Here is a 24,594-nt window from a genome sequence, read left to right as displayed (position 1 = left end):
TCAAAGGATCCACCCGCCTAGGCCTCCCAAAGTGCTAGGATTACAGGCATGAACCACCATGCTTGGCCAGAACTGCCTTCCTTTTGAAGGCTGAGTAATATCCTATTGGGCATGTGTGCTGCATTCTGTTCATCCAATTCGTATACTGATGGACACCTGTGTTGCTTCCACCTTTGGCTATTGTGAATAGTGCTGCTATCAACAGGGTTGTACAAATACCTGCTCAACACTCTGCTTTCAATTCTCTAGGGTGTGTACCCAGAAGTGGAAATGCTGGATCACAATGGTAAAATATACACAACAAAATTGACCATCTTAACCTTTTTTCTTTTTTTTAGTGGTAATTCTGGCTGGGGTGGGTGGCTCACACCTGTAAATCTAGCACTTTGGGAGGCTGAGATGGGAGAACTGCTTGAGCCTAGGACTTCAAGACCAGCCTGGGTGACAAAGTGAGACCCCATTTCTACAAAAATAAAGAAATAAATAAAAAGGTAATCTTGTTTAATTTTTGAGGATTCGCCATCTTATCTTCCTTACTCCTCCCTTTAATGTGCAGTTTCCGTACTCACTGGGGCCTTCTGTGAATGAGGCAGTTCCAGGACAAGCTGCCTTCTGGTCCCCCAAGTGAGGCAGGCGAAGACCACAGAGCTGAGCCTTCCCTGGCTGTGACATGCCACTCCACAAAAGCCTCTTATTAGCGACTAAGAGCCATCACTTCCTCAAATCTTATCAGACCTGCCACCTTGCCTAGCCATATTACAACAATTACTCTAGAAGAGTGACTTTGTACAGACAAGCGGAAAGTATGAACGCTGGTGGTCTATGCAACTTTTAACAATCCAGGTGCTAGATCCATCCAGAACTTGCAGATTACCCTGTGTACCCACTTTGAGAGCTGCACACACAGTCCTGCTGTTCTGCTGTGTAGCCAGAGTTGAGACCCCTTTACATACTTACTCAGGCATCATTTGGGCCAAACTCCACTCTGTAAACCTCCTCCCTCAACTTTGTGGCTTCTGAGTAGATCGCTTTCCATTTCCATTTATTTCTTTTTCTTCTTTGCTTGGTTTCTGGCACATTCCTCTTTGAACTGCCAAGATCATGCTAGGTAAATGTTTATTGAATGTAAGCTAGCAGCTTAGTTTTATGAGACACATATTTTATAGCAAGGGTTTTCAAACTTGAACGTGTGTCAGGATCACTGGGGGGCTTGCTGCAACAGCCCACCGGGCCCCATCCCTAGAGTACCTGAGTAGTAGGTCTGGAGGGAGGCCTGAGATTTTTTTTTGCATTTCTAAGAAGTTCCCAGGTGATGCTGCTGCTGCTGGCACCAGCATCACCTGGGAACTTCTTAGAAATGAGGACCACACTGTTTTAGCAGAATAAGAAAGTGTTTTCAATTGACATAGCAACCAGCTCATCAAAACCACAAGTACAAACTAGAGGTATCACCAGACTATAGACTGACTAACAGAGACTATGAGCTCAGTCTGGCAGAGTGGAATGATAAGGCTGTGTGACCTTGAGCAAGTTGTGTAAACTCTCTGATCTTCAGTTTGCTTATCTGCAAAATGGGGTAATAATAATAGCCAACGTTTGTGACGTGCTTACTACATATGCCACACGCTGTTCATCACGTTTCATCCTCATAACAAGCCTATGAGTCGATACTGTTTTTATCCCTCTTGCAGATGAAGAAACTGAGACATGGTAGAGTAGCTGGCGGGCAGTAGCTGGCACACACCCAGCTAGAGGCTGAGCCGAGATTCAAATCCGGGCAGCTGGGACTCAACATCTGAGCTTTCATACTGGAGAGACCCTCTCGCCCCCTTCAGATCCCCCCTCCGAGGGCTTGTGGGAGGAAAGTGTGATGATTTGTAAAACACGGGCTGATGGCCTGGTACACGGAAGCACTCAACAAAGTTTGTGGTTATTGTGAGTTGGTGCCTGGATGTGCACCTATCTGTGTCCTTGTAGGCTGTGTCCAAGGACACCCCAGCACGTGTGTTGACTATTGCACAGATCCACAGAATATCAGACCCCAAAATCATGCCCGTTGGACAGGAGGGGCTGTCCATATTATGTAATGTGTTAATTCTTGGGTCCTTGGATGGGACAAAGTTGTGAATATGCATCACTTAGAAAACTCATCAGCGAGTGAGGAATGGAGTTGTTTACAAAACCAAGCCCTTGCGGTCTTCCTGGACCTCAGCCTCATCTCATCAGCGCCCCCTGCGGAGTGGGGCCGAGGCGGCAGACACGCTGAACGCTCAGGCTCTGGAGGAGCAGGGGGCTGCACCGCGCGCCACCTAGTGGCCAAAGTGAGCAGCTCCCCTAAAAGACACGACGCCCCGCAATCTGCGCTTTCCTTGGGATTCTGCAATCAATCACATGTAGATTTGCAATGGGCTAGGATCCCCTGAGAGACTGTTTATAAGGAGGGCGGTCTATGTAGATGCACTAATTTGAGGGAGGGAGAGCGTGGGAGGGTCTCTGGGGAGGAGAGATGTCTTCTCTCTGGAAACCCTGGACGTGAAGGCACCTGCCAGCTGCCATTTTTCTTGCTCTAAGCTTTTCTCCAAACGCGAGAATAAAACTGAGATGCTTTACTAGGAACTCAGGTGGGAAAATAAACGGTTTCCTTAGGAAAGATGCCAGAGCAGCGAGCAGAGGCAAAATCCAAGAGAGAGATGAGGTTTTTTTTGTTTTTGTTTTTTGTTGTTGTTGTTGTTTTTAATCAATTTGGGCCGGGCGCGGTGGCTCACGCCTGTAATCCCAGCACTTTGAGAGGCCGAGGCAGGCAGATCACAAGGTCCGGAGTTCGAGATCAGCCTGGCCAATATGGTGAAACCCCGTCTCTACTAAAAATGCAAAAATTAGCCGGGCATGGTGGCACAGGCCTGTAGTCCCAGTTACTCGGGAGGCTGAGGCAGAAGAATCACTTGAACCCAGGAGGCAGAGGATGCAGTGAGCCGAGATCGCCCGGTTGCACTCCAGCCTGGGCCACAGAGCAGAACTCCATCTAATAAATAAATAAATATTTTCCTACTCTGCCACGTCGAGAGTCCGGCATGGTTCACCCGTGGGAGGGGAGGAGCAAGTGTTCTAAGCAGTAACTGTGGTTTTAAAATGTTTTTCTTTTCACCATCATCCTTCTTTATCCCTCAGTTTCTTCCCTCTGCAGCCCCGGAGGAAGGAGGTGGGCCATTCTTGCATTGCTGTAAAGGAATACCTCAGACTGGGTAATTTATAAAGAAAGACGTTTCTTTGGCTCACAGTTCTGCAGGCTGTACAGGAAGTGTAGCAGCATCTGCTTCTGGGAAGGCCTCAGGAAGCTCCCGATCATGGCAGAAGGCAAAGGGGGAGCAGATGCATCACACCGCGAAAGCAGGTGCAAGAGGAGCAGGAGGTGCCACACACTTTTTTTTCTTTTTCTTTTCTTTTCTTTTCTTTTTTTTTTTTTTTTGAGACGGAGTCTGGTTCGGTAGCCCAGACTGGTGCGCAGTGGCGCGATCTTGGCTCACTGTAACCTCTGCTGCCCGGGTTTAAGCGATTCTCGCGCCTCATCCTCCCGAGTAGCTGGGAGGCCTCCACAATCGCCCATCACTGCGTCCAAGGGAGAAGGTGCTCGGGGAGCGTGTTCTGCTCCTCAAGACTGTGGCTCAGAAGCAACGCACGTCGCTTCCACTCCCATTGGCCAGAATTAGTCACATGGCCCCAACCTAACTGCAGTGGTGGCTGGGAGTGTTGTCTTCCTGAGTACCCAGAAAAAGGAAAATGCAAAAAGATTTGGTGAGAATATAGCATTATCTTTGACATAACAAACATCTTTCCTTTGTCGATTTTTTAAAAATCAAAGGCAATAATTGGAGATAGAAGTGTTATATCTCCTCTTGGAGAATATGTTGTTGTCATGTTAAAGGCCTCTGAAAAGTCTTGCAGTAAATATGAAACTTTTAAAAATCCAGCATCTCCTAGATTTGGTGATTGAGCCCTTTTAAATAATTAAATAGCTCTTGGAACTAATATTTGGAGGCATAAACTTTGGGAAATTGCCCTAAATGAGTCAACTGGTGAGTCCAAATCTTCGGGAGGAAAATGATGAGCAAAGAGATGAGTAATTTGTTCTACAATAGTAGGGGATGCTCAGGTGCAGTGGCTCAGGCCTGTAATCCCAGCACTTTGGGAGGCCGAGGTAGGCAGATCACCTGTTAGGAGTTCAAGACCAGCCTGGCCAACGTAGTGAAACCCTGTCTCTACTAAAAATACAATAATTAGCCAGGGGTTGTGGCGGGTGCCTGGAATCCCAGCTACGAGGGAGGCTGAGGCAGGGGAATCACTTGAACCCAGGAGGTGGAGGTTGAAGTGAGCAGAGATCATGCCACTGCACTCCAGCCTGGGCGACAGAGCGAGACTCTGTCTCAAAAAAAAAAAAAAAAAAAAAGTAAGGAATGAATTAGAGACCTGGGGCTGAGAGAGGGAGAGGATAACACAGGAGGAAATTTTCCTGAGATGAGAAAGGCCTGGGAAGCGATGACAGGCCCAGAGCAGAGGGTGATTCAGCCCAGGCCACAAGCTTGAGGGCCCTGGAGCAGATGCAGCTCTAAACCAGGAGAGTCGGTGCAGCCAATGTCAAGAGCTGGGAGGCTCTTTTGGTGCCAACCCGTAGGCCTGTGTAGCTAGAGGAATCTTAGGGATCATTCAAACTGCTTTCTTCATGTTGTAGACAAGAAGGGTAGGGGCTTAGAAAAATGTAGTTTTTTATTCTTAAAGCAATTCATATTCATGAAAGACAATCTGAACTAGGCACAAAGAAGATTTAAAAAAAAAAAAAAAAAAAAAACCACCAGATTCTGGTCAGGTGCAATGGTTCCTGCCTCTAATTCCAGCACTTTGGGAGGCCGACACAGGTAGACTGCTTGAGCACAGAAGTTTGAGACCAGCCTGGTCAACAGAATGAGACCTCATCTCTGAAAAAGAATTTAAAAATTAGCTGGGCATGGTGGCACATGCCTGTAGTCCCAGCTGCTCAGGAGGCGGAGGTGGGAGGATCACCTTGAACCCAGGAGGTTGAGGCTGTAGGAAGCTGTGATCCCATCACTGCACTCCAGCCTAGGGGGGCAACAGAGCAAGACCTTGTCTCAAAAAATATATAAATACAAATAAATATAAATAAAAACGTGTTCCACCTTGTAAAGGTAAGTGATTTAGTCTGGAGGAGACAACTGCCACCAGGTGGCACCAAACCTAGCGGGCCTGGGCTGATGGGGAACCCCAGCTGTGCAGGCTCTCCAAGGCCTCTCGTTAACCTCAAAATAAGGCAGCTCCGCAAGTCATACAGTTGTTTTTCTGGACCCCACTTACTGCTTATGAAAAGATTTTACCATTTATTTCATCAGTCTTGCTAATTGTGCTGTACAAATCTTCCACATCTTAAATTTTTGGGGGTCTATTTGATAAGGGACAAAGATGGTTAAAATATCCATCGTTGAAAATTTTTCCTTGTAGTTCAGTTTCCACCTTATATATTTTGAAGCTATGTTGTTAGATGTGTAAGGGTTCATGCCTGGTATGTTCTATTCAGTTTTTTTTTTAAATAAAACTGAAATATCTTTTTCTGTCCCATTCAATCCTTTTCTTTTTGAATTCTGTCTACAGCCATAGCACTCTGAACATGCCTGATCTTGTCTGAGTTCTATCGAATCTGATTGGTATTGCTAAACCAGCATTTTGTTAACATTTGCTTGACATATCTTTCTATGTATTTATTTTTTAAAATATTTTTTGAGACAGGGTCTCACTCTGTTGCCCAGGCTGGAATGCAGTAGTACCATCATGGTTCACAGCAGCCTGGGCCTCCCCAGCCTCATGTAATCCTTTCACCTTAACCACCACACCGGCTAATTTTTGTATTTTTTTTGTAGAGACGAGGTCTCCCTATGTTTGCCCAGGCTGGTCTTGAACTCCTGGCTCAAGCAATCCATCCGCCTTGGCCTCCCAAAGTGCTGGGATTACAGGTGTGAACCATTGTGTCCAGTCCACGCTGCCTTAATTATAATATTATAGCATTTGGAAGGATAAAGCCCTAATATTATTCTTTTCCAGAGCTCTCCTACTCATCAGTTATTGTTCTTTATGCAGTTCTACAAGAAACCTATCTAGATTTTTATTGAAGTCATGTATGACATCTTTACAGCGTTGAGTTTTCCCATCTCTCTTTCTGTGTTTTGTGTGTGTGTGTTTTCGTTGTTTCTTTCTTTCTTTCTTTCTTTTTTTTTTTTTTTGAGACAGGGTCTCACTCTGTCACCCAGGCTGGAGTGCAGTGGCATGATCACGGCTCACCACAGCCTTGACCTCCCAAACTCAGGTGATCCTCCCACCTCAGCCTCCAGAGTAGTTGGGACTATAGGCACCTGCCACCAAACCTGGCTAATTTTTTTATTTTTTGTAGAGACAAGGTTGGTCTCAAACTCCTGGGCTCAAACGATCCACCTGCCTCAGCCTCCCAAAGTGCTAGGATTACAGGCATGATCCACTGGACCCAGCCTATTGGCCCATCATTTGTAATATCCAAAGACTGAAAACAACCTAAACCTCTATCACTAAAGGATGGATGAGTAAATTATTATATATTCATACAAAGGAATACTAGACAATGAAAAAATTTTAGCACCTATGTGCTGATATGGAAGGATCTTCAAGAATATTGTTAAGGTATACAATAAAAAGATATATACGGCCGGGCATGGTGGCTCACACCTGTAATACCAGCACTTTGGGAGGCAAGGCAGGAAGATCACCAGGCCAGGCGTTTGAGACCAGACTGACCAACATGGTGAAATCCCGTCTCTACTAAAAATAGAAAAAATTAGCCAGGTGTGGTGGCATGCACCTGTAATCCAAGGTACTTAGGAGGTTTAGGCAGGAGAATCGCTTGAATCCTAGGAGGCGGAGGTTGCAGTGAGCTGAGATGGAGCCACCGCACTCCAGTCTGGGTGACAGAGCAAGACTCTGTCTCAAAAAAAAAGAAGTATGTACAAGAATGTTCATAGTTACCTTATTCATAATAGCTAAAACCTTATTCATAATAGCTAAAACTGATAATTCAAATGTCCACCAACAGGTAAAGTATGGCGTATTCATACAATGAAATGCTACACAACAAAGAACAAATAACTAATATACCCAACGACATGGATGATCTCAAACAATATTGAGTCAAAGAAGTCAGACACAAAGAGAACATATTGCCTGCTTCCATTTCTATGAAGAGTAAGAGATGGATCTAATCTATGGTGATGGAAGCCAGAGGGGTGGTTACCCCCTGGGGAATGGAGAGTGTGTTTGGACTGAACGGGGCAAAAGAGGACCTTCTGGGGAGGTGGAAATGCTCAATGTCTAGATCTGGGAGGTGGTTATACTGGTTCTTATAATGTATGTAAAAATCACCAAGTTGCACATTTAAGATCTATGCATTTTACTATATGTAAATTATATCTTAATTTTTCTTTCCTTTTTTTTGGAGACAGGGTCTGTCTTTGTTGCCCAGGCTGGAGTGCAGTGGTCCAATCTCAGCTCACCTAGGCTCAAGTGACCCTCCCACTGCAGCTTCCTGAGGAGCTGGGACTGCAGGTGTGCGTACCATGCCTGGCTAATTTCTGTATTATTATTATTATTATTATCGGTAGAGGCGGGGTTTTTTCATGTTGTCCAGACTGGTCTTGAACTCCTGGGCTCAAGTAATCCTCCCAGCACAGCCTCCTAACCTTTCATTTATTTTTAAGAGACAGGGTTTCACTATGTTGCCCATGCTGGCCTTGAACTTCTGGGCTCAAGTGACACTCCTGCCTCATCCTCTCAAGTACCTGGGACTACAGGTGTGTGCCACCGTACCCAGCTTTATACCTTAACTTTTAAAATGGCATATTGCTAAAGAGAAAAAAAAAAAGCAAGATTCAGACTGGTGTGCATAGTATGTGCATAAAAAATGAGAGGAAAGAATATGAAGTCATATTTGCTTAAACAACGACTGTAAGGATACTCTAGAATCCAAAGGAGACAGTCTACTTCAGTGGTGGATTTACCAGAAGCGGCCAGGGAGGGGAGAGGGAGGCATTTCACCTTTTTATCGTTTTGGACCTTTTTTTTTTTTTTTGAGATGGAGTCTTGCTCTGTCGCTCAGGCTGGAGTGCAGTGTCGCGATCTCACCTCGCTGCAAGCTCCGCCTCATGGGTTCACACCATTCTCCTGCCTCAGCCTCCTGAGTAGCTGGGACTGCAGGCGCCCGTCATCACGCCCAGCTAATTTTTTGTATTTTTAGTAGAGACGTGGTTTCACCGTGTTGGCCAGGATGGTCTCGATCTCCTGACCTCATGATCCCCCAGCCTCAGTCTCCCAAAGTGCTGGGATTACAGGCGTGAGCCACCGCGCCCGGCCCCGTTTTGGACTTTTGAATCCTAAGCATAAATTACTCATTCAAACGCTTTTAGAAGTTTAAATTTAAAAGGAGTCCAGCCTGAGAATTGCTGCACTTCGACAGGTGAGTTTATGCCATTGACTTCTGTCATTTGAAGTTCTCCTTTAGCCTACATTTGTACTTTTCTTGTTTACCAGGTTTTTCCTCTTTCACATAGTGGGTTGAATTTTGTTGTTCCATTCCTCACCTGGCCCCAGTAATTTGAAAGGTTCTGTCTGTCCTGCAGTCAGTCACCCCCCACTGAACCCGCCTACTTAAGCTCATTGTTTCACCATGTCTAGAGTTGACCATTATCTATAACCTCCCACCAAGCAGGTCAAGAGCCTTTGCAGACATCTGCCAAACCTCAGCACCCCTCCCCCTACATATTTGGGAATTTTAGACTCAAATTTGGGAGAGGGAAGGTTTCAAAGAGAAATTAATGAAAATACTTAATTTTAAATAATTTTACTAGGCGCGGGGGCTCATGCCTCCAATCTCAGACCTTCAGGAGACAAGGTGGGAGGATCACTTGAGCCCAGGAGTTTTAGACCCTATCTCTACAAACAATAAAAGTGAAAAAATTAGCCAGGTGGGTTGCATACGTCTGTAATCCCAACTACTTGGGAGGCTGAGGCAGGAGGATCACTTGAGCCCAGGAGTTCGAGGCTGCAGTGAGCTATGATTGGGTCACTGTACTCCAGCCTGGATGACACAGTGAGATCATCTCTAAAATAAACAAACTTCTATACTTACCATCATGGGTCTTAGTATCTCACTACCTTCTCCTGAATTCCTTTTTGTTACTATTTATCTGCCAGTAATTCCTTTGTTGTGGGTTTGTGGGTGGTAATCTTTTTAAATTCTTTTATACTGTATTTGAAAATGTTGGCCAGGCAAGGTGGCTTAGGCCTCTAATTCCAGCACTTTGGGAGGCCAAGATGGGAGGATCGCTTGTGCTCCAGAGCTTAGGACCAGCCTGGGCAACGTAAGTGAGACCCCCGTCTCTACAAAAAAATTTATTTAATTAGCTGGGCATGGTGGCACTCACCTATAGTCCCAGCTGCTCAGGAGGCTGAAGCAGGAGGATTGCTTAAGCCCAGAGTCTTGGAAAGAGTCCGCTTCCATGGCCCTTTCCAGTTCCATGGCCTTTTCTTCCATCAACATACATCCCTCCAACCCCTGACCCTGTCACCGTCTTCTCCTCCACTGTCACATCACCTCTCATGGCCCCGTCTCGGTCTCCAGCCCCATCGTCAGGAAACATCAGGCCCAGTAGGGACATGGGACTGGAGCACCAGGCCTCTCCTGGCCACTGTTGGTCAGTGACAGGCTCCCCCAGCCCGCCCTCACCCAATCACTTTCTCTTTAACATGGAAGCAGGCCTCCCTGTCATCCTCCGCGTCTTGGCTCAGCATTCCAGCTTCTGCTTATCCTCTAGAAACTTCACTGGGCCATAGTCCTGGTGGTGATTACTCTTTCCAGCTCTGTGTCACCTGGAAGCAACTCCAAGACCACCTCTGTGACTTTAACCAGTAGGGGAGCTGGGCTGGGAAGAGAAAGAGCAGTTTCAAGAGGCATAGGGATGAGAGGAAAGGGAAGAACACAACAGTCGCCACTTACGGGACTGACCAGCCAAACCTCTCAGAGGCCAAGTCTACTCAATTACTGTCTGGCCAGTCCTGCCCCTCAACCCCCACCGTGGGGGCTAAAGCTACTCTAGCTTGGATGCTGATCCCACATGTTGACCTCGATTAACCCTAGTTCTGGGAGTACTTCTAAGATTTCTACTTTCACGTACTTACCCTTAGGTCAAAAAAGGTTGATGTTATTGCAAACGCACACTTACCCTAAATCCTGGTCCTTAGGCAAATCCCCAGTGGTATGTAAGCCCTGAGTCTGGAGGGTAGCAGTGCAGGGATCCACCCTCTCATCTGATGGCTGCCTGAGACATGGCTTCTATCTCTATGTCCCTATTAAATGTTTCTGAGAAAACTGGATTTGTCCACCTCTTCAGCCTTTCAGCTCCCTCAGCCTTCAAGGGTAGGTCTTCCAGGGCTGCCATGTTCTCATCAGCCCTGACCCTCGGCCCACAGCAACTGGCCTGGAGATCGGTGGGCTCATGATTTGATTTTTGACCTTGGCACAGGGTCTGGTCAGTCTCTTGCTAAAGTGAAAGGTCTTAAATGTTTTCAATCGCGAAGGAAACACTGGTCTGCGGAGAGAGGAATAAGGTCATCGGGGATTTCCCCAAAGCACGGGACGCTCCAGCACGGATTCCTGGCCCGCTGTGGAAAGGCAGACAGGTGAGGTAGCTGTCACGAGGATCTGGGAGTGACGCATGGAAGTGACTACTGGAACAGATACCCAGGTAGTATGAATACGGACACTGACGGAATACAGATGTGTGCACACCTATCCAGCTACATTTTATGAAATGGATCAAACATCTGGAAAAGAACATTTTTGCAGTCCAGTACGGACTTGGCATGCAAAGCTGCAGACCCCACCTCCATGCCCCACCTTTGACAATTGTCCCCAGGCCCCAGAAGTACACCCAGGTCGGGCCTGCCCTCCTCCTAGGCCTGGACCATTTCAAGACTCAGTCCCAGCCCTGGTGAGAATCCAAGAGCTGTCTCTGCTGCCGCATGAAGTGAGACAAGGCAGCCAACTGAGGCAGAATAGGGTCTGGAGGCAGGGAACCTAAGGGTGTTTCATACTGACTTCCTAGAACTAAATCGAAAGGAAAACCCTAACTTTCCACACCTAAGTAACAAAAGGACCAGAGGCTACTCCCTTTGATCTTTTCTGTCCACAACCAATCAACTGATTGCACACTGAGTCTTCATTTGCACAGAAGTATAACTTTGTAAATTCATCCCTAATTGGTTGATTTTGGCAACCAATCAGATATTTGCACAGGGGTGTGACCTTAGTAACTTCACTTAAGCCTCTGGTTGGCTGCTGTCTGCAACCCACTGATTGCAGGTTACCACTTCATTTACCTGAGGTGAGCATGAAGTGGCCAATGGGAAACTTCTAAGGGGGTATTTGGACCCAAGAAGATTCTGTATCCGGGCCCTGGAGCCGCTGCTCAGGTCCGCTCCCACACTGTGGAGTGTACTTTTGCTTTCAATAAATCCCTTTCGTTTTTTTGTTGCTTCATTCTTTCTGTGCTTTTCTGGGCATTTTGTCCAATTATTTGTTCAAAACGCCAAGAACCTGGGCAACTTGCAGTCACAACCCTCTACCGGTGACACAATGACACCTCGCCGCCCTTCATTCGCCCTTGGAGTTGGCTGTGTCCGAGACTGCATCTCAGAGGAGGTGTGTGTCCAGAGGTCTCAGGGTTGCTCCTGGTGCCCTGTGAGGCATGAGGGGAGCAGGATGGGGTCGTGGCAGGTGGAGCTTGTGGAGGGCAGGAGCCAAGCTGGGTGCAGCCCCCGCTAAGCTGTCCTGGGGTGGGTGGGCCCTTGGGGTCCTCCCTTGTAAGCTGCCCCTGGCCTGGCACTGCAAGAGCAAGTAGAGCCTCACCTGTCCATAGAGAGGGCGCAGGGGAAGGAGCAGGTGTGTTGGGAGGATCGCAAAGTCCAAGCAGACGTCAGCTGAGCTCATTCCACATGCTGCTAACCCGCTCTTTGGGGCACTCCCCACCCTTGTTGGCCTCAATGGCATTTCTCCCCTCCTGGGTTTCCTGGTCCAGTATCCTACCTACTGTACCCATACCCCAAACTCTGCTCTGAAGCCCAATTCTTACCACGTGGCGTGTCTGTCCCAGCTGGCCACCTTCCTGGAATTCAGCCCAAATTAATACTTTGGGGAACTTCCTGCAAGGTTTCAAAGAAGCTTTTCTGATACACAGCCACCATGGAGGGTGTCCCAGTCCCTGGACCCTGCTGTGGATATGAGGACACCCATGCCCCACCAGCCAAGCCAGCTGCAAAGGACTCATAGTCCAGCCCCGGCCACCCAAGAGGACAGTGAGCACAGCCTGTCTGAGAATGGTATTTGAATCTTTAAGAAAATGAGACTGACTCCAAAATCTAAAACTATCTTTATTGTGGTTGGCTCGACATAAGATGCCGCCATCAATCAGCAGAATTATAAAACTGTACAGGAGGTACAAAAATAGGCTGTTTAACTTAGATAATGACCCTCATGTGTCTTCAAGCTTTAAAAATACACATAAAACTTGTACAATCTGGCAGTTTATAAAATATAAAGCTAAAAAGAGGATTTTAGGTTCCACAAAGAAGACTGTATCACACAATTAACACATACCAATTAAACAATTAACCATCCACACAGAAGACACAATGGCACAGAATTCTTAAAAATCACCTAAAAATTAACATTTTACCCCGACCAAATTAATCACCCTTTAATGACACTACTGTAAAGCATCTGTCCCATGGAAGGATACAGTATCACTTTTCCAGTTTTAAAATGGTCAGGGGTAAACAAATCTGATGCGCTTTAAGCAAGTACAATTGTAACTGGATACATTTCAGAGTAAAAATTAAATAAATATAAATAGGTTAAATAAATAGGTCATTGCAAAAAGAACACTACACAAGGTTTGCATCTGAGAATGCAGAGTAGGTGACTGGTAATGCTTTCTAGGTAAGTGGGGACTCCCCGTCACAGCTTTAGGGACACTGAAAAGGAATACTGTATCCACCAAACACATACACAGCACACAGGGCAGGTGGGGGCTTTGGCCAAAGTGTTGGTTAAGGCTGCTCCAGTGGGAGGCTCATTGCAGTCACGTTCTTTGTGGTTTTCCAATGTCTACAGAAAGGATTTAAGCGCTGGTACAAAAAGAACCAGGGTTACTCATGGGAAATCACTGTTTCATAAAGATAACAAAGTAGAGGAGGGGAGTAGACCATTGGGTTTAAAAGATGGTGTCCAACCTGGGAGGGTGGAATTTCGGCTCACCTGGAGAGGATGCCTGATGACTTCCTGCCAGGAGAAGCCAAAGCCAGGACACAGTCAACCAAAATGACTTCAGGATGGTGAGGGAAGGAACAAGGAAAAGAAACGCTGGGAAATTCAAAGAAAGGCAATCTCAGACACTAAAAGAGCAGAGAGAGAAAGCGAAACGGGGAACTTAAAGAGGCTCCTTCCAGGACGCTGGACTTCTCTTCCAGCACAGAAGGCTGCAAAAGTGGAACTGACCCCCCTTCCCAGAGGATCACAAGGCCGAGGATCCAATGGGCACACTACGAGGATCCAAGGAAAGGATAGAGAAAGAAACGGCTCTGGGAAAGCCAAACCTGGCCAAAGTCCAACTGCCTGAAAAGAAAGCAGCCAAGATGAGAAAGTTGTACAATCCAAAGGTCCCCCCATCTGCATGAGCGGTTTGATCAGCAACCAATTAATCTCTCTCACTGCAGCGAGAAAGAATTGCCAAAGATAACTGAATCACATGCACACAAAACCTTACCAAACGCTCAGGGCCAACTCTGATAAGGCCCTTTCTTCTAGAGTTGGTGGGAAGAAACTGCTGGATCTCTCACCTGCAGATCTTCCAGAACATCTATCTGTAACTGATCAGAGTGATGTCTCCTTGGAAGGGCCTCTGACCACCACTGCACCGAGAACACAGCGGGAGGCAGAACACCTGCGCACCCAGGAGTTCACACTTCAGCTGCTAGATTGCTTCGCGGCTAATCAGGGAATACCAATGCTCCCCAAGTGAAAATGCTTTGGTGCCTCATGACTTGTGGACACTTCAAAAACTGAAATTAGGCCGGGCACGGTGGCTCGTGCCTGTAATCCCAGCACTTTGGGAGGCCGAGGCAGGCGGATCACAAGGTTAGGAGATCGAGACTATCCTGGGTAACACGGTGAAACCCTGTCTCTACTAAAAAAAATACAAAAAATTAGCTGGGCATGGTGGCACGCACTGGTAATCACAGCTACTCGGGAGGCTGAGGCAGGAGAATCACTTGAACCCAGGAGGCGGAGGTTGCAGTGAGCAGAGATCGTGCCACTGAACTCCAGCCTGGGCGACAGAGCAAGAATCTGTCTCAAACAAAAAAAACTGAAATTAAAAAGACTCGAGAAACAACAAGAGAAATTCTGGCACATGTGCCCAACAGAGGTTCAATACAAGGTTCAAGACAAGATTTAAATAAGTCATAGTGTCCTTTGGATTCCTAACACGTGACCAAGTTCCATCTTAAAGATGAAGATAGCGTACAGTATTTCTAAAAAGTTCAACAGCCTTCCGGGATTGGAGAAGTCCCATAACCTGAACTACAGATCAAACAGCTAGGATGCAACACGATACGCGATGGTGCAGAGCCGTTCTGGCCTGAAAAGAACTTTCCACTCGCTGAGCACAGTGGGAAACCAGAATTCTCGAGACTAGAACTGGATACACCAGATGATGCCCAAGGTGTTTTCATGACAAGTACCCACACGAGATCTCTTCAAACAAATCCCCCAGAGGATGGACGGGAACCTGGGCTCCTAAAGGTGACTAAGAGGAGAGACCAGAGGTGATTGGACCAGATCCCTGTGATTCTGGGACAGAAGAGATGAAACTGCAAACACGTGCCCTTCCCCACACACTTCGGTTTCTTTGTGGCAGCAACACTTTTTTATTGTTGTCTCTCATCACAAGTTTCAGGAAAGCAGTTTTGCCTGTCTTGTTCATCGCTGTATCTCCAGCACCCTATATCCTGCCTAGCTCAATACAGTAAGTGCTCAAATAAAATACACTGAATAAATGATTTTGAGAAATCTGGGTGGTTAGAAACTAGTATAAGCAGAAAAGGCATTTGAAACAGTTGTCTCTAGGCAAGTAGGGCTAAAGCAGGGAGATGACACAAAATTGTGCCGCTAGAAATCACCTGGGTACTCCCAAAGAGAAAATCTGTGCTGAGAACAAGGTGGGGGGCAGTCCCTGTGGCAGTCCTGCTAAACCACTCGTGGCAGCTTCTCCACCTTCTGATCCTCTCTTGGGTTACTGCCAAAGCCCACAGGTAAAGCGCCTTGCCGCCGTGTGGGGAGCAGTCTCAGACCACTTGGCACACGGCAACGAGCAGCAGGAAACGCAGTCTGGCCACGTTTCTGAAAAGTGCACAGCCTTGCTTAGAAGACGCCAAGGACACCGACCAAGGGCCAACGTTCCAAGGCCTAAGTGAGGTAATCAATGAGATTTAAGGATGTAGGATCATGTTAATAGTAGGCACAAAAGTCCCTTTAGCTATGATGAAAGGAGGAGAACTGAATTCTATAAAGGCAGAGTAAGAGCTTTAGATGAGTAATCATGATACAAATACACAAACAGAAAACATCTTACAACATGAAGAAACAGTGATTTCTCTGTGAGTGAGTAAAATTCAACAATCCCATTCTTAATACTGAATGGAGTCTCTGAGTTCACCAGGCCTGAGCCGCAATGATCCCCCAAATGGCTGGAGAAAGTACACGGACAACATCTCCTTACACGGTAGGCTGATTGCATTTTAACCTCTAAGGCTCTTGGGAGAGAAAAGACAAAAGTTTTGATGGAAACTAAAGCTAAAAATTATGTTAAGTTTAGAAAAAAACAGTATGGCACAAACATAATCTAGAGACTGTTCAATACATTTACATAGTGTTGCTATAATGTTTTACTCTTCAGCATTAGAGAATGTTCTATACATGAACACTCTTTCTTGAGGGGATGGTGATTTTTGGTACCACAAAAAAATAGAAGATGTATTCTATCTATTTATTCTTCACAAGTAAGCTTCAAGTTTAGCTTACTCATGCTGACATAGCATTCTACAGTATAATTAAAATATAGTTATTAAAATTTGCCAAGAAAAACAAAACAGCTGGCCCATGAAGCACACAGTGACCCTGGCCTTGGCCCCACCCTGGCCCTGACTCACCATGAGCCTCTTGTTCCACCAGCCTTGGGGACGAAGGAGGCTGACTGACTACTCGCTGGCCCAGGGCTTTCTCCTGATGACCAGGAGGGTCCCATTCGGCAGCCTCCCTCCGGTCCTGAAGGCTAGCCCCTGTCTGGGTCTTAGCTGCTCTCCTTGAAGGCCAGGGAATCTTTACCTCTTGCCCCAAGCACTCCTGAGCACCACCTCCAGATGGCCCAGAGCACATCCACCAAAGGCCACTGTTCTGGCCACTGGCACTGAGCCACGACTGCCTCCAGAACACAGCAGCCTCTTCATTTCTGAGACCTGCAGACACGACCCCACCTGCTGGCATGCATAGCTGACCGGTCCCTAATGCCATGCCTCATGCTCACGGCTCCTGCCTCTGTAGAAACACTAGTTAACAGTGACCTGGGCTACTCTGGGCACATCTGTGATCAATGAGGCATCTCATACCGCAGGACGACACCCTCTGAACTCCATCCTCCTTGTCAGCATCCCCCACCACTCAAGTCCGGTCTCCAGCGAAGGCTGCACTTGGTGCGTCTCAGCCTAGCTGCCCCAGCACGAAAGCAAAATGCAGGATTCCCTCCTCCCCCTTCCTGAAAGGCCCACAGACTTGACATTAAGCAGGAATTAAAAAAAAAAAAGTCTGAAGCAAGTTTATCCAGTAGACGGTTGGGGGTGCTACTCGCGCTGTCTTTGAGGCTCTCCTTTGCAGACATCCTGACTGTAAGGCTTTTAGGGCCAGCATCTTCCCAGCTCCCTGTAGGTCACGAGGGGCCACTTCTCCCACTTCCTGGGGTCAGCACTGTCCTCTGTGGGCTGCAGAGCAGGCGGCTCAAGGCACTTGGTTTGGGAAGCCTGGTCTCCCTGCAAAGCCAGGAGGTGTCAGGCTCTAATTGTGGTGACCAGGCCCTCAGTCACAGCTGGGGCCACCAGAACACAGGGGCTGCCCTTGCTCAGAGGGCATCTGGAGTCACTGGGGGCTGGGGCTCTGGGGGCCTGTGGAAGTAGTAGGGCTGGAAGAGTCTCTCGTGGCTGCACAGCTCCATGGCCCGGTAGGTGTGTGCGAGGAGGTGGGGGAAGCGAGACGTGAAGTAGCACACGAAGTCGTCAGGGAGGGACCCCAGCGTCTCCCGCACCTCCGCAGGCAGTTCCCGGTAGTGGTGCTTCTGCAAAGAGAGTTGGAAAGCTTGGGAGGTTAGAAAGGGGTTAGAAAGCTTGGGAGTGTTGGCAAAACACCCTTTCATCATGCAAGGAAGAGAAAGAATATGAGTGTTGGTTGGTTTTTGGTAAAGAAAAGGAAAAAAGGCTTATGTATCCAATAATCCAGCCCCATCATCTCCCTTGCTTCCCTCACTCAGGAGGAGGCCTCGAAGCGAGCAAGGCCCAGCCGGTCCAGCGGGGGCTCAAGCCTTCTGTGACAGTCAGGACCTGGAGACACTCCTGGTCACCTCAGGAGGAGTAAAGTCGCCTGAGACTGGAGTGTCTGTCCCAGCGGGGTCCCCGCATTCGAGGCATGTTTATACATGTTCACACACAGTGGCTGCATCAGACAGGGAGAAGGCCCCACAAAAGTCAGTAACCAGAGACCAAGAGGGACACGGGCCGCAGAGCACTGCTTCCCAGAGCTTCATCTGCACCTGCGTCCCTGAAGGGAAAACCAGCATAAAAGAAGCAATAGCCTGCAGTTTGTCAAGTCCAGCTGAAGCTGCCTAGCTCCTGAGAGATGAGAATGCCAGCACGGATAGAAGATTTATCAAGAATGGATGAAAGGAGGAAGGTGTCCGTGTCAGCGTGAGCAGCATCCCCAACCGTCTACTGGATAAACTTCCTCCCCAGTATTTACACACCGCTTACCTTATTTCTCATGGCTCGGAGGAGATCTCTGACAGAACCACCTTTATAGGTCCTGAATTTACGCAGGTCTAGAAAAACATTGAGGGACGCAATGGGTAATCAAATTTAAAACTAATACATTCTAAAAGAAAACAATTCCCGGGTTCTGGGGATTACGGAGTTGGACTGAAAGGTGAGGTCACTCCACACCCAGTCACAGGAGCAGATCCTCCCATCCAACCCAAGGGCGGTGTCCCCCTGAACCCCACCTGGTGATCGCACCCAGATCGGAAATGACCACCTAGAGCATGACACCATCACTCACCTGTCACTCTAGGGAACAAAAACGAAACACACATCAGTGTAACCAAATCACAGGGGACACACCCAAGAAAGTCTCAAACCCGACAAGTGGGATCTGGGGCCTGAACAGCCTGGAGCGTCCATTTCCACGTTTACTTCTTGGAAAGGCGGCAGCGGCTTTTGCAACATGCCCTCTCACACGCCGCAGTGTGCTCACCTGTCTGGAGAGGGACGGTGATGTTCTCCCGCCAGTCCATCTTCACCACGGCTCTCCCGCCTCTCTCTAACTGCTTCACAATCGGGCCATCCAGGGATTCCTTTTCTATTCTGTCGCTCACGTCCTGTGAGAGAAACAAGGGCAGCAGATGATGGACAGTGCCGGAGATACTGAGAGCTGTGCGATTGGGATTCTGAGTAACAGACGGTCACTGGCACATGAGCCATGAAGGGATGACGGCCCCTAGGCCCAGACTGCAGCCTGCCCCCGAGCTGGGCAGCAGGCACCCTGCCCTCTGCCTCCCTCATCCGTGTCTTTCCCTGTGAGGTGCCCTGTCTGTTCCTCATGAAGGACAGGTCCACAGAGAGCTTCTCCATGACAGAGAAGCTTCACAGAGTACACCTGCACATAGACCATGAACGCATACCCTGAATTTCACATGTGCACACACGTGCCATGTGTATGAAGCCACAAGTGCAATCTATATCCAACGAACCAAAACCAAAAAGAAAAGGAAAGCTCAGATTTGATGTGCATCCTGTGCTTTGTCTACTCACTGAAACATGGTATGCTCAAGCCCATAACTGGTGGAGGGTCGCCACTCCTCCCTCCAACAGTAGAAAAGACCAGTGAAGCCGGGCCTTCTTCTCAAAGAGGAAACTTGGTGGCAAGAGTATGGGCTCCAGGGGCTTCTGTTGGGATTCAAACCTTGCTCTGCATTTGACTTTGGAAATAAGGAGAGGGTCAGGAAGCACCCAAGTACAGGCCTCTTGAAGTCCCATCAGTAAGACAGGTCGACAGCTGAGGACACAGGGAGTGGTGAGCCCTGCCTACATCAATGTTAAGTAGCCTTAGGAGACCGTTTTCTCAGAGCAGCCTTTTCTATGATGAAGACGAAGCCAGACTGGCTGAATTCCTACTTTACAATTGTCAGAGAAAAGCTGTGGAGAGGTCAGATTGTCAGCTTGGGTGCACTGGGAACACACGTGTCTGAGCTGCAAAGCTGTTACAGCTAAATGACCTGGGTGGAAGCCAGGTGTGTTTGACAGACATATACCTGGAGATACTAAGCATTTAAATCCTGTCCCATGGTGGGTGAAGGTCCCTTTGCATGGGTTTTATTCGTATTCTGTATTTTGTGATCGAAATGACCTGGCTGGTTTTCACAAGTCCCTGGAAGACATATGGACTTGAGAATTTTCACATCATGTCCATGGACACAGTGACCAATCCTTAGGCTATAACATGGAAGACAGCATTGAACTCTCCCCAGCCCGATCCATCTGAATGGTTTCTGAGCCCCCACCTTGGGCCAGGAGGCAGGGACACAGTAGTGAATGCAGTAGTCAAGCACTCCTGCCCTTGAGGAGCTTACATTCTGGGGGCTTCCCTCTGGCCAAGGCCCCAGTCCAACCCCCGGAGAGCATGACGGTCACTTCTGAGTATGGTGCTCACTAAAATGTACTCTGCCTGGACCCAAGGGGAAAAGTACTGCCCCACAAGCCTGTTCTTCGGAGCCACGCACTGGGCAGGAGGCGATCGGGTGAGTTATGTTCAATTCATACATGGAAGACTTTGAAAAACACATTACCTCTTCAAAAGTCACCTGACATTGTCACAAAGCTTTTAAATAGTCAAATTGCCAAAGGAGTTCTAACTTTGCAGAACCTATTTTAAGCAAAATGAGATCTGGGCAAAGACTGTGTAAAAGATGATAGAACCAAATACAATATAAGAAAGCATTTAAATATATGACACTTGGGCTGGGTGTGGTGGTTCATGCCTGTAATCCCAGCACTTTGGGAGGCTGAAGCGGGCAGATCACCTGAGGTCCGGAGTTCGAGACCAGACTGGCCAAGATGGTGAAATCCCATATCTACTAAAAATACAAAAAAAGTTAGCCAGGCCTGGTGGTGCATATCTGTAATCCCAGCTACTCAGGTAGCTGAGGCAGGAAAATCACTTGAACCTGGGAGGCAGAGGTTGCAGTGAGCCAAGATTGCACCACTGTACTCCAGCCTGGGTAACGGAGTGAGACGCTGTCTCAAAAAATAAATAAATAAATAAATAAACTTAAGACACTTGAATGAAATTACATGATGCCTGAGATTTGCTTTGAAATAACCTGGGGAGGGGAGAGGGTGAAGGTTAATACTTGTTGAACCTGAGGGATGAATAAAGGAGTGCTCGTTATAGCGTTTAAACATTTATGTATTATATGTTTGGAAATTCCATAATCTAAAACTTAACAATTATGGCACATCCATATGAAAGAATACTATGGTCATTGGAATTTTAGAACTTTAACATGAAAGATACAATTGAAAAAAAAAAGCAGGTTCTGAAACTGTATATATGGTTAGATCCCAAGTATACTTTTATATATGAAGAAAACATTAAAACATCAGCCATGATTATCTCTCAGTTTTAGGGTAATAGGCAATTTGTTTTATTCTTTGTCCTTTTCTATATTTTCAAAATCTGAAAAATATTAAATGAAGACTCTGGATAAAGAGAACAAACGTCTCTACCTGGAAGAACTGGAGCTGCTTCTCTAGGCTCCAGAAGAACGGGTGTTTCAGCACGTGCTTCGCTGAGGGGCGTTTCTGAGGATCCATCGCAATCATCTTCTCTATCAATTCACGTGCAATGACGTCTTCTATAAAGGAGGAAAATAAGCAACTCACGATTACCAGTCCAAAGTCACAGGGAAATACCAAAACTTAAAAAAGGTGCATACCCTCTCATTTATGATTCTATTTAGAGGAATTTATTCCAATCAAATAATTAGGAACAGACACAAAACCTTAGCCAATGAGGTGAGTCCTCACTGCATGGTTTGTGAAGGAAGTGACTGTGAACATCCAACATCAGAGGCCCGAGTGGATATAGTACTGTGCCTCTCTACGCTGGGCCATGAGCTGTTAAAATGCAGCTGTGGCTAAATACAGATTGTTGTGGACAGACATTCAAGGTGACGTTGAAAAACGTCCATGTTGCAAAACAGGATGCAGGATTTAACCTTATCTTTATAAAATATGCATACACGTCTAGATAAATGACTAGAATAACATATATGCAAAGGTATTAACAGCCATCATTTATCCCTGTATAATGGGACTACATGGGCCTTTATGCTAATCTGTGTTTTCTACAATAAGGAAAATCAACCATAAACAAAACAATAATTTAGTTTTAATTTTTTCAAAAGGCAGCATTGGAGTGTCATGGGCCAATTACCAGCCAGGAAAACCTGAAGTCTGAAAGAAAGACTTATTGCACCCACACCAGGAGACCAGCAGGGTGAGGATAAAGCTTGTCTGTCCCCAGCCCAGCATGGACCGCACCTGCTGACCACTGGCCCTCACAAGAGAGAAGACAATTTGTCTTCCCAAATGCCAGTGCAGGAAGGGACCACAGATTATTTAACCCTCATGTCACCAGGTAGAAAAAGAAGGTCTCCAAAGGGGGCTTTGTCTAGGTCACACAAGTAGTTGGTGACCTGGAGGAATCTTGGAGCATCTCAGCTTTAGAAGGTGGTGCCCCAGGGATAACCCTACCAACCCTCTACCAGATTCGGCACAAGTCTGTAGGTTCCTGAGGCCTGTGGGGTGAGCAGCTGGGGCGCCAGGGCCTCTGTGAGTACAGAGGTGGCACAGCCCAGCTCCGCAGGGCCACCTGAGGCAGCTGAGGAGCTGCTCCCAACCCCGACCCCTGGACTGCTCACCGTGCTTCTCTGGGTGCAAGCACTCGAGGCTGCAGGCACCCAGGAGGATGTTGGCCTGCCGCTGCAGGGACTTGCCAAAAGGGTGGCTGCCCTCAGAGATCACGTAGTAAAAGACGCAGCCTGCAGAAAAGATGTCCACCGTGTAGGTCTGAAAAGAGACATGAGGCATGAGAGGTGTGGGAGCAGAGTTTCCATCCTCACTCACAGCCAGGGAGGGAGGAGCACTGCTGCTGCTTCCGCCACCTGGAAGGTGTTCTGGGAGAATCAGCTGATATACGTGAACTGCGCAGAGCAGTGAGGGGTAACCTGCAGCACTGCACGGGTGTCAGAGGTCACAGTGGAGAAGCTGGGCTTGGAGCCACCTAGAAGCCCCTGGTTCCCTCTCATGTGAGATGCGGACACTGACAGCATGCTCCTCATGGGGTTGTTGTCAAGAGAGATGCATTAGTATGCAAAAATGGTTGCTTGCGACAGTGCTTGGCCCATCAAAAGCTCTCCTGGCTGTTATATATTCCTTACCCCCAACATGAAAGTGCTCACAGGCAGGGTCTCTGCGTCATTGCTTTCCTGCTGTACCCCCAGGGCCCAGAATGGTGCCTGCACACAGTAGGTAGCAAAATTGCTAATAAGTGAATAAAACAGCTTATGATTCAAAAACAGCCCCAGAAACTATCTGACAAGTTACCAAGGAGGTCATTTTTGATGTTAATCCGAGAAAGCCTCTCACTTATGCCATGAAACCATTCTGTGTCTACAGACGAGCTTCCTTTGAGGGAAATGTACGTTTGTGTTTTTTAGCTCATGCTACCTGGGGTGTAACACCAGGGTGGTTCCTGAGCACAGCTCAGGTCCCTGTTACTAGGCCCCGCCTCTGAGATTCTCCACCAGGTGAAGTGAGGGTCTAGTGAGAGGAACCAGGGGTTCATCGCCTTCCATGCTGGAGGAGACACACCTTGAACAACACAGCACTCTCAGCCTCACAACAACATTGTGAGGTGAGCAGAGCAAATACTTTCATCCCCAGATAAGAATGTGGATAGAAAGGTTGCATGACAAGCTCAGGGTCACTGCTGGATGTGACAAACCAGGATGGCATTCAGGTCTTCCAATCTCCAAACCTACCATGCTTTATTCCACCTCACCAGATTTTCCCTTAGGAAGGCGCTGGATTCAGGACAGGAGGAACATGGCCACCACAGCTGGAGCTCGCCCCTGATTCCCAGAGCTCTCCGGGTCTCCCACGCCCCCTACACTCTGTGCCACCTGCTGTCCCAGCATAGTCAACACTGAGGTGAAGAGGCATCTTTCCAACCTCCATGGCCCCAGTTATGTTCTTTCCCAAACTTATTATTGCCACTTGTCCTTGTAATTTGAATATTCCATAAGCTGTCAAACATGACTGCCACGAATTTTGAGGTAAGCTGAATCTTTAGAAAGACTCTACAAAGGAAAGGGAATGGTTACAAGAGCTGTTGCGGCATTCGGTGTGGTGGACTCAACCGTAAGGGACTGGGTCACGAAGCGTTAAAAACCAGGCTTCTGCTCTCAAATCGCTTAGGAAGTGTTTGAAGTGTCCAAGCCTCCATGCAGAAGTGGCACAGGAGTGTGCTTAATGCAAGCTGGAAAATGAGGACTCCAGTCAGTCAGACCCAAATCTGAAAAGACCTTAGCCTACAGTACAAGATTTCTGTGACTTAAGGGCTTATATTACTTGCTTTAAGTTAAAATTAAGTGTTACGGCGTGTGTACGTGTTTTTATGATTCTTCACTGTAACTGACTTCTTTGATGAACTGACCAGCTGCTGGTCCCCAGTGAGCTGGGTAAGAGAGGACCATATCTAATCCACTCAAGATGGCTGACCCATCCAGGTCTCCATCGGGCAGTGTCCAAGGTGAGCCTCAGCGACCTGTGCTAGAGTAAGGTGCTCAAATGTGAGTGCACTCCTAGCAAATGGATGCAGAAGCCAGCTTGAAGGGGTTCCAGGTTGACCAAATTTGGAACAATTTGTGTATCAAAAGAAGTAAATAACAAAAAAAGGATGAAAATGGATTATAACATTAGTTTCAAAATCCTTGAGCCCATAGTGATCAAGAAAAAAAAAAAAAGAGAGAGAGAGAAGAAAGTGAAAAGAAAGCTCTGCTTTACAGAAAAATGTCA

The 24,594-nt window shown here is 47.3% G+C and overlaps 1 protein-coding gene across 2 annotated transcripts in view; it reads right to left on the bottom strand.

Moving 5' to 3' along the window:
* Positions 1–12,490: 12,490 nt before the first annotated feature.
* Positions 12,491–24,594, bottom strand: part of ERN1 (endoplasmic reticulum to nucleus signaling 1) — a 91,615-nt gene continuing 79,511 nt past the window's right edge. For both annotated transcript variants that reach the window (XM_050764923.1, XM_050764924.1), the window contains exons 18-22: positions 22,437–22,584; positions 21,241–21,368; positions 18,710–18,833; positions 18,211–18,278; positions 12,491–17,522 (exon numbers count right to left, since the gene is read on the bottom strand). In XM_050764923.1, the coding sequence (XP_050620880.1) occupies positions 17,310–17,522; positions 18,211–18,278; positions 18,710–18,833; positions 21,241–21,368; positions 22,437–22,584 (681 nt within the window). In that variant the 3' untranslated portion in view covers positions 12,491–17,309. The remainder of the gene's footprint in view (positions 17,523–18,210; positions 18,279–18,709; positions 18,834–21,240; positions 21,369–22,436; positions 22,585–24,594) is intronic.

This window comes from Macaca thibetana, chromosome 16 (assembly GCF_024542745.1).
Source record: "Macaca thibetana thibetana isolate TM-01 chromosome 16, ASM2454274v1, whole genome shotgun sequence".
In the NCBI taxonomy this organism is placed as follows: domain Eukaryota; kingdom Metazoa; phylum Chordata; class Mammalia; order Primates; family Cercopithecidae; genus Macaca; species Macaca thibetana.
The sequence above is the reverse complement of the archived record's forward strand: the minus strand, read 5'-3'. Positions and strand labels throughout refer to the sequence as shown.